The sequence below is a fragment of the Apodemus sylvaticus genome, chromosome 15 (assembly GCF_947179515.1).
Source record: "Apodemus sylvaticus chromosome 15, mApoSyl1.1, whole genome shotgun sequence".
Taxonomy (NCBI): domain Eukaryota; kingdom Metazoa; phylum Chordata; class Mammalia; order Rodentia; family Muridae; genus Apodemus; species Apodemus sylvaticus.
Window position 1 is genome coordinate 80245607 of NC_067486.1, and position 9993 is coordinate 80255599.

The following is a 9993-nucleotide window of genomic DNA, read 5'->3' on the forward strand; positions in this document are numbered from 1 at the left end:
AACCAGGCCTGGCAGTGGTGCACATGTCTTTAGTCTCAGTGCTTAGGAGGCAGAGGCAGGCAGATTTCTGAGTTCAAGGCCAGCCTGGTCTATAGAGTGAGTTCCACAACAGCCAGGGCTACACAGAGAGACTCTGTCTCAAAAATAAAATAAAATAAAATAAAATAAAATAAAATAGCCCAAACCGTGTAAAGTCTGACGGGTAAGGGCAACCCTACTCTATCTAACACAAGATCTTTGGGACAATCAATCCCCTTAGGAACTCTGGAGGAATGAAGGTTCTCGCCAGAGTCTTGCCTCTTTGTGCTAATTAGGGAGCCTGCATACCATCAACACTGCACTTGGGAGGCAGAGGCAGGAGGACCTGAGCTCCCACAGTGAAAACCCATCTCAGAGCAAACTGTGGAGTAGAGCCCATGCCTGTAATGGCAGCCCTTGGGAGGCAGAGGCACCGGGATCACCTGAAATCCAAGGGCAGTCTGGTAGACAGTGATGTCCAGGTCAGCCAGAGAGCTACAAGCAGCCTGGCATGGTGGTGCCACTCTCATCTCAGCACTCAGGGTCAGGGTCAGGAGCTCTTGGTTTGAGGCCAGTCTACACACAGGTTCCAGGACAGCCAGAGCTCATGGAGTACAACAGCCCACCAGACTGGCCCGACAGCCCCATTAACACTTAGCCAGCGACTCCACTCTACCGTTTATTGGGTTTATAACTGGACAAAGTCACACGTGTACAAAATGAAGCTCATACTATCCCAAAGCAGAGTAGGGACTACAGACTGGGGATCCGTTACTGGCCTTTGGGGGAGCTCTGAGGTGAGGGGGAGTCAGCCTTCCCATTGCAGAGTGTGGCCACAAGGGTAAAGAGAAGAGGGGACCACCTGGCTTTGTTCACAAAACTCAGGGCCTGGCACTAAGCCAGGACAGACGGAAGAGAAGCCTCAAAAGCCACCTTCCCAGGAAGCCAGGCACTGCCTGAGCAGTGCCACCGTGATGTGGCTGGTTCAGACCTATCCTCGGGGCTGTTGGAAAAGGAAGGCAGCAGAGCAGGAGGGAGCAACGACACTGGTGAGCGGCCACTGGGGTACTTGGACCTGTGGAAGGGTGGGAGGGAGGTGGCCAGCTGCAACTAGGCAGCTAGCAGCGGGTTTCATAAATGCCACTGCGGCCAATGTATCGCACCCATTTGATGACGTCGTGGTCGCTGTAGTTCAGCTTCGGTTCGAATACCTTCAAGTAGCGCACCTTGAGGCCAGAAGGCGCGAATGGCACCTGGGCAGAGGACAGCTCCAGTTAGGAATATGGCCTTTCTATCACAGCACTAGCAAGTGCCATGGCTCAGCGACTTCATCTACCACAGGTGCTTCTCAATGACTGGTGTAAAGGGAATTCACGAGGAGACATCTGAAGCTGACACCAGTTGTGAGGATAAAACTATTCCTCTAATCATTAGGCTGCAAGAGCATTACCTCTGAATAAAATAGAACTAAATAGAACTTTAGTTCTACTTAGCTGGAGAACTACCACTGAACATACTTATCCCTGTCAATACTATGGACCTCAAAATAAAGTGTTATTCACACACAGCAAATGTTTCTCAAGAACTGTTTTGTGATACTTAGTCAAAGCCTTTAGTCAGTTTAAATGCCAATTTCTATTAAAAGGGAATGGGTCTATCAATTCAAGATATTTCTCAACCTAGGCCCAGGTCCCTGACTCCTAGGAAGTAGAGTCTCCCTCTCCCATCACACCCAGCCACTGCGCCACCCCCGTCCTCTGCCATACCTCAAAGTTCATGGAGATGGGGGGCCGAGCCCATTTTTTCTTATCATTGGTGGGCAGGAGCTCAATCTCTGCGCTGATCTGTGATTCCTTCATGCCCGCCATGCGTTTGATCCTAGGAACACAGAGGAAATGGGCAGCAGGGGCTATGGTAGTTTGTTACACCTCCAGCACTTGGGGCTGCAGTTTCTTCATAGACAAATGGGTAAGCTCTCTCCTTCACCCAGACTGTATGCTTCAGACACAAGACGACAAGGGCCAGTGGGAACATCTTGAAAATTAGATCCACACACCCGCACATACATACGCACTCACGCATGCACACCAACACAAGCACAGGACCCTGGAGAAGCATGCACTCTTCCCTCACCCTGTAAGCACACCCACACTGAGGACAGGAGGTGCACTATGGGAAGCCTGCCCATGGCCTCCGGAAGACTCACTTCCACACGATGGCGTTCTCGCTGGCCTTGTACTTGGCCTTCCCCTTCATGCAGATCACCTGCACCCCGCTTGTGTTCAGTGGGGTTGGAATCCTCACCTAGGAGCGAGCGACACCACACCAGTCAGTGAGCTCTGGGCGGAGCTGGACCATCGAGCTGCCTTTTCTCCCCCAGACAGGTTTTCACTCTCCCAAGTCCCCAGTCCTCACCTCAATCTTCTGGGCCAGAAGTGAGGGCTTGAAGTTGGACTTGATGACCACCTTGACCTCCAGCTTGGTGCGTCCCACCTCCCTCACCAATGGGATCACCCGGAAAGGAAGGATGATGTCCTTGGTAGTACGGTATCTTTGGAGGGAGGAGAGAACACGTGATAGCACAGGCCCAGGCCCACTCTCTTCCAGGTGCACCCCCTGCCTCCTCCACACCCCCATGGCACCTCATGAGTTCAAACTCTCCATCAGGAGGGATGAAGCTGATGCTCCGCTCAGAGTCAAACTTGCTGAGTCGCACACACTGGTGGAAGGTGCAGTCATCAATGGCGATCGACTGCTTACCGCTGTAAACAGGAGGAGGGCAAAGGGCCAGTGCATGTCAGACTAACAGACCAGGCCATAGCAGGCTACCCACACAGATTACGGGACACTTCCAGAACACAGCTTTCTGACTTGGAACTCCCTGCCCCACAGTCTGAGGTGTGGAAGAGCCTTCTGGCTCCTTATCACCTGAGAACTTTGTTGCTGGGGACCCAACAAAGGAGCTTGCTTTCTCCCCAAGGACAAAGACAGTCCCTTCATGTCTTATCACTGATACCAAGAGTGACTGGCCAAGGAAGACGTGGAAGGACAGTTAGCAATTCCAGCAGAAATGAACTCCAAAGGGAATCTGGGCCTCACTAGGCCTCATTGCACTCTCAAAGGCTTGCCCATCTTTGTGTCCCTTGAGCTCCCAGACTCAGGTACCTCTTGCTTGTTTCATCAGCTGTGCCTTTGCCCTGCTTTTCGATGACAATCTTGTCATTCATTCCAAACTTGCACTCAGGCATGCCGCTCAGGTAACTCTTCATCACCACCCGGCCTGACACATGGGCACTCAGCACCTGCCCTGGTGACGGACAGAGAAACGGGACAGCTAAGCCAAGCTGACAGGCCAGGACCTACCCCGTCCCCTCAGCTGCACCTGCCCCCGCCCCCCATTCCATCACGAGAAGACACTTACCCTGTGGGGACATAAGCAGGTTCACACTCTCCAGGACATCTAGGAAGAGCTCATTCCGGCGATACTTGATGCCTTCCCGGCGCCAGCCAATCTGCCCGGTCACCTGGCTGGTGATCTGGGACTGTTCCTCTTTTGTCTATATGGGGTAGAGGTGGCTGATAATCTCATTCCTCCCCCCTCCCAGTTCCCTCTCCCTACCGTATCATGTCACTCTCCCTCCTGTTGATTACTCTGTAACTCATTCTTCCTCACAACTGTTACAGGGAAGGATCTACAGAACAGAGTGCAGTGAGAGAAGTGTGGGGACAACTTACCTGATGCTAGAAGCCGCAGAGCCAGCAAGGTGCCAACAGGAAGCAGCATGGTAAGCAAACAAAGGGAGAAAGCTATGAGGCTTGGGTCTGAGGGGAGCCACACCCCTGCCCTCCGAGGAGAAGACAGAGCAGTCACACCCCTGCCCTCCCGGAGGAGACTCCTGCTTAGCTATATTCCTGGTAACAGAGATCACCAGCTGAGCTATATCCCTGGTAATAGAGATGCTGACTTAGCAGCTTCTGAGGCAGGGGAGCAACCCAGAGCAAAAAAGGCCTGCAGTCATGGCAGGAGGGCTGAGGCCAGCACTTCTTGTCAAGGGCAAGCTCATGAGTCAGCTAGAAAAAGACTGGGGATAAATAGGAAGGAAAGGAGTTTGGGGTCCATCCCACCTGTGTTCTATACAATTCATTTAAGTACCTGACTCTTGATACCCTGTTGAGTGATGAAGGTTTTCAGTGCACCTGTCTCTGAGTTCTGTGGGTAGCCAAAGTCCAGAATCTCTGTAAAAAGAAGGGAATTATAGCCCAGCATTGGGGTGCACGCCTTTAATCCCAGCACTCTGATGGCAGAGGCAGGTGGCTGAGTTAAGAGGCTGGCCTGGTCTACAGAGCCAGTTCCAGTACAGCCGGCTATACAGAGAAACCCTGTTTCAGTAACAAAACAAAAACAAAAACAAAAAGAAGGGAATTAACTAGTTTCTGGAGAAAACAAAGGCTCCTTCATCCCAACCCTTCCTCTGGCCTGTCTAGAACAGGTTCTGATGCTGCACAGATCTACAGCAAAGTTTTCTAGTTTAGAGTCTTCAGCTTATAATTTGTTGTTCATAAGAAAATATAACTTTTCAAATGTAAAAAAAATAAATCATAGGAAAGGCACATGGTCATTGGGTAAGAGGATAAAAAACCCTGAGCCCTCCTTTTCTTCAGAAAACAGATGGTGGTAAAAGGGAAGTAGTCTCAGAAACTACAAGACCACAGAGGACAACCAAGGGACCCACAGGACTTCCTCCTCTCCAGGCTCTGAGGGAGCTCTGAGATGAGAGCTGGGTCACCAAACCTGTCAGGTCCTAGCCTCAGCAAAGACCAAAACTTCAAACTGGCCTATTTTCATATTCTACTCTAAGACAATTTTTAGTTATAGATTTAGACTGGCTGTATCAGGGACACAGAGATCATTACCCAAGAGAACAAGGGTCAGAGTATGCTGGACTCTCCAGATCCCTCCCAGTTAGGTTAATCCCCACCACAGCCACCAATCCCCAAACTCCTCACCATCCAGCAGCTCGTATATGAGCACAAAATTGTTCTTGATGTTCTCCTCACTGATCTTGCCAAAGTAAGCAGCCATTACATCACACATCTTGTAGAGGAATTCGAAGACCATGGCGGCATTGACATTCTGCTTGGTGACTGCGGCCAGCCAGATGTTGGACCGCTTAACATGGAAGAAGCTGGTGCGAGCGATGTTTGTGACAGGGCTGCGCACCTGCTGCCGTGCATGAATGACATTGACCCGAAAGGCATCCACAGCATTCCTCCTAAGGGGAAAGATGCGAAGAGGCTGTTCAGTCTTTGAGTAGACCTCACCCCATGAGGATCACCTACAGATGCTGGCAGTCCCACCCTCCCTCTATGCCACATGAAATCTGACATATATCCACAGGTCAAAGCCTAAACCACTAGGGCTCCCCTTCTTATACCACCAGCAGGGTCCTGGGAAGAGGTTCTACATTGGCCTGCTACTAGAAGGGGAAGTCAAATGAAAATGACGGAAGGATGCCAGTAGTGTTATTAAACTGACTCCTAGGCCTGACTTGACTTTCCCAGATACACCCCAGCTCTCCCCGCTCTAGCTTTCCAGGAGGTTCCAGGTCTGCAGAGAGAGATCTCTGTTGGTCTGCAGAGAGAGATCTCTGTTGGGCCCACCAGTGGGGAAAGCCAGCTCCTCTGGGGGGTTGAACAAAACTAGTATGACCTCAGAAGACTCTACCCTAAAGGGTGAGAGGGGCTATGGACTGTGCCACCCACTTCTTGTCTAAGGTCTGATTCCTGAAGTTAAAGGGATGAAAAATGATGAAGGAAAACAATTTGGGGGGCAGGACCCTCGACCCGCCTGTACCTGAGCGGCAGCTTCACAGGCTGCTTACCTATTGCTACATCAGCCAATGAGATGGGATGAGAGAAATGACGTCAGCAAGGAGGAGAGTGACAGCAAGGAGAGAGAGGGTTAGACGACACACAACACACCAAGGCGGGCAGCACATACCGTGAGGGAGAAGCAGACAAGACAGGCAACAGGTAGAGAGTACACTAAGGCATGCAGGTGCCAAGTGGCCCAGCCGTGGCATAAACCAGTTCCATCCGGGGTGGGAGGAGCAGGAAGGGGTGGAACCAGCCAGGCTCACTTAGGCTAGGCACTGCCACAAAGTCTAGGTTAGCTTTCCCACCAGGCTAGCCCATCAGCCGGGGAGGCGAGAAGGCAGGAGAGCTACCATAGGCTATTCTGAGACTATCTATCTCAAGCTCGTTTGAGAAAAAAAACCAAGGCAGGAAGAAACACAGGAGCCTAGCGTCGGGTTACACAGCGGAGGGGCTCTTAGTCAGGAGGAGCCCGAGTGTGAAGCAGCGAGAAGTGAGGCTGCAGTGACTCGGTGAGGCCTGAGGTCTCAGGAGCTATCCAGGTCCACCCAGATGAACTACAAGAGCAGCAGGACCCACAGAGCGCAGCGAGCCTGTTCACAACCAGGGAGGGCCCAGAAGGACTGAAGACCGCTGAGTCAACAGACCAAAGAGAGGTCTGAAGGGGATCTAGGGACGGCTCTCAACAGGAGAAGGATTTGAAAGTGAGATTTAGATGGATTAGTATCCCCGACACACACTAGCTACACCACTGGAGACAGTGCCCCCTCCTAAAAGAGTCAACCTGACCAGGCACAAGCACTAGGCTTCAGCCACCAGACCTAGGAAGGGCAGGAATTCCTAACCCTAGGGCGTGGAGGTGTCTTTCGAGGCCCGCAGCCCAGCAGCTAGCCAGCCCCCAATGGGAACCAGGCTATATTGCATGCTCAGGCGGAGGCAACAGGGAGGTTGGAACACAGCATGCTCAGCCAAGGGACTTACCCGATGTCATCTCTGTAGACCCGGGAGATAAGCACCTCCCCCTTGTGATTATAGATGAATAAGCCTCCGATCATGGTGGCAGCTCAGTCTCTGTGACCCATTGCTCTGAGAACAGACCTAGGTAGGAAAGGGGGGGGAAGGAAGGGAAAGGGAAATATTTGGAACCCTTGCCCACACCAGTAGGGCTCTACAGGCTTGTCGCCCCTCCACCCCCCAGTCCTGTAGCAAGTGACCCTGCAGCCCTCCGAAGGAAGCCCCTCCTGTTCACTCAGCGAGGCTCCAGTTCCTGTTTATTCCACATCGGATAAGAGACAGCACTTTAAGAGTGTGGGGCCCAGGATTTAGGCCATTTTACCCAGCTTTGAAAGCAACCGGCATCTCTTTGTCACAATGCAGAGCTCAGCAAGGATTCTTTTCAACCCCCTACTGTGCAGACTCTCACTCGAGGCTACATCCCGTGAGTCACAGAGAAGGCTTGCCTGCGAATGCAGGAATGGCGGTAGGGATTACTCTAGTTGGCTTGGGCCTGGGCCTGCCAGGCATAACCTTTAGAGCAAGCACTACCCTTCCAAGAAGGCCGCAGAGCATGACCCTCTAGAAGTCTACACATTCCAGGAAAGGGTGTGGAGGCTGAGGTGGGGGTGGAGAGAAGAGGCCCTCAGGCTCTAGCACAGACCCAGGAATGTGGCTGAAGCAGGCACATCTTTCCCAGGCAGAGATAAGCAGGCAAAGGACAGAGGCCCCTGACAAACAAGGCTTCAGGGATCCAAGTTGTTTACTACTAACTTAATAAGTTCTTCTTTAAAAAATTTCATTTTGCCGGGCAGTGGTGGTGCACACCTTTAATCCCAGCATTTGGGAGGCAGAGACAGGTGGATTTCTGAGTTTGAGGCCAGCCTGGTCTACAGAGTTTCAGGACAGCCAGGGCTACACAGAGAAACCCTGTCTTGAAAAAAAACAAAAAAAAACCAAACCAAACCAAACCAAACCAAAACAACAAAAAAAACAAAACAAAAAAAGATTTCATTTTTATTGTTACGTAGGCACACGCCAGTGTGTGTGTTGTGAGTGTAGAAGCTAGGTGTCTGATGGAACACTGACTTCCACCCTCCAAGCCTGAGCTAGGGCAGTCCTGAGCCAAATGACATATGCTGGGCCCTGAACTCAGGTCTTCTGGAAGAGCAGTAAGGACTCTTAAACGCTGAGCCCCCTTTTACAGTTATTTCTACTTATTGTCTTTTCAAAATGTCGAAGTGTGATAAAAACTAGGTCTGTATGTAGCATTAATCCAGCCATCTCAACTGTGACTCTGGATCTGCCAGGTCGGTCACTTTTGGCCTGGTGTTTCTTAAGCAATGGGTAGGGGTAACAGAAGGCCTCAGCTGCCCAAATTATTTGGGTCAAAATTAAGTTAGAATATTTGAACAAAGGGGTTAATCTGATTGTAGATTTTCTGGATTAGCCGAGGTATTAATTTCACAGAGGTTAGTTTAATAGACTTTCTGAAACTGAAAAGTTAACCCTTGAAGCCCAATGACAAGTCAATTTAGGTGGTGGACACACTTATCTCAACACTCCAAAGAAGGTGAGAAAGAAAATGCAAAATAGAGGTTGATCTCTGAGCAAAGGGCCAAGTCCACAGGTATCAAACCGGGCTGGTGGTGGTGGCAGCGTGTGTGTGTGTGTGTGTGTGTGTATGTCCTGGACAGAAATGGAATATTCAGTTAAGGGAACGGTTAGCTGTAATTGCTAGCAAAAGACCAGGATGACCCCAAAGCATCAAATACAGCAGTGGGTGTCCCTAAAGTTCTCCTATGGCAAAGGTCATAGAAGCTTGGGGGGAGCGGAAAAACGGCGAAAAGAGACAGTAGAAAAAGAGAAAGCTGAGAGACAAGGCCTACTTTTCTGTTAGTGAAGCATGAGGGGCTGGTGGAATTTTCTCAGCAGAGGGAGGAGACATCTAGGCCGGGGAGATGTCACCATGGGATGCGGGGGTTGACACAGGTCTGAGGTAGAAGAGCCGTGGGGGTAAACCAGGAGGATAGAATCTCTCAGTGTTCGAGAGAGACCTGTCAATGTCCAAGGGAGTGGCACCAGGGGATGTCAAAGTCCTGGGGGATGGGGGAAAAGGGAAACCTCGGGGTTGAGCACTTGTCAGGATTCTAGGGATGGGGCGCCGCGCGGCGTCCCCTGCTCTAGGATTCCGCCCGTGTCTCTCCCGGGAGACGCCCAGCGGGTCACTGGAGGGCGTCGCTCCCCGCCCTTGCTGCAATCGCGCCCAAGGCACCCCCGCCCGGTCGTCTGCTCCCTCCCGGGTCTGAAGGCTGAGGCCACTCCCGGGTGCGGGCAATTTTCCACCCAGCGCACTGCAGGGCAGGGCAGGCGACCACGGTACCCTCGCTGTCCAGTAAGGACCTCTAAGTCAAGCTTCCCAGCTCACCTGGAGTCAGCAGCTCCCACAAGGCCGGCCTGGCCACTCTCGGATCCCAAGATGTCCGCCCGCCCCCAGCTTGCCTGTCTGCTGCTTCGGCTTTCACTGCAGTGCTCCCGCCCCGCCCCGCCCCGATCGCAGCTGCGCCTGCGCGTTCGCCTCCAGCGGCGACTACAAATCCCGACAGTCCCCGCAGCTTTCAAGCTGACACATCTGAGCTCCCTAGGTTTAGTAAAACTACAACTACCGACAGCCTTCAAGACAGAGCCGACGTTGGCCTTAGTGCGTCTAGCAGGCAACACGCGTCGGTACACTCCACCCATTATTTGCTTCACTGAGAATCACGGGAAGTGAAGTCTCTGCGATTCTTCTGGTTCCTAGTTAAATGAGGTACGCTTTAGGAGACTAAAACTGTTTGTCGAAACCAACTGTAAATTTTGAATTACTATAGTCTTTTATTGTCTCCAGATTTCGGAGAGTGGTTGTACTCACGTTTCAAAGACAACTTGGCATAAGCTTGTTACTTCTAAATGTACTGTTTAACACCACGTTTGAGTCTACCAAGGTTTTACATATTTTCCAGGATAGGACTAAGCCCTTTCTCAGGGATAATTATCCAAACAGAAAAGCTGAGAAGGAAGACACTAATTCTTGGCAAAACGTTAGTGTTTTCCTCAGCTAAATCTGCG

The 9993-nt window shown here is 51.4% G+C and overlaps 1 protein-coding gene across 1 annotated transcript; it reads right to left on the bottom strand.

Moving 5' to 3' along the window:
• Positions 1-684: 684 nt before the first annotated feature.
• On the bottom strand, positions 685-9422 carry Ap2m1 (adaptor related protein complex 2 subunit mu 1). Its single transcript, XM_052158534.1, has 11 exons — positions 9314-9422; positions 6874-6990; positions 5026-5291; positions 4172-4254; positions 3440-3575; positions 3184-3325; positions 2661-2780; positions 2434-2569; positions 2225-2322; positions 1785-1896; positions 685-1271 (listed from the first exon to the last, which is right to left on the bottom strand). Exons 2-11 carry the CDS (start codon positions 6945-6947, stop codon positions 1137-1139), a joined length of 1302 nt encoding a protein of 433 aa, XP_052014494.1. The 5' UTR covers positions 6948-6990; positions 9314-9422; the 3' UTR covers positions 685-1136.
• Between the last annotated feature and the right edge of the window lie 571 nt (positions 9423-9993).

Excerpts from the sequence above, each read along its gene's own strand:
- Ap2m1 (XM_052158534.1), bottom strand. The coding sequence starts at position 6,947 with ATGATCGGAGGCTTATTCATCTATAATCACAAGGGGGAGGTGCTTATC. Across the intron at positions 3,576-4,171 it reads AACAGGGTATCAAGAGTCAG|ACAAAAGAGGAACAGTCCCA; the intron begins GTACTTAAATGA and ends TACCCCATATAG. Across the intron at positions 2,570-2,660 it reads GGAGAGTTTGAACTCATGAG|ATACCGTACTACCAAGGACA; the intron begins GTGCCATGGGGG and ends CTCCCTCCAAAG.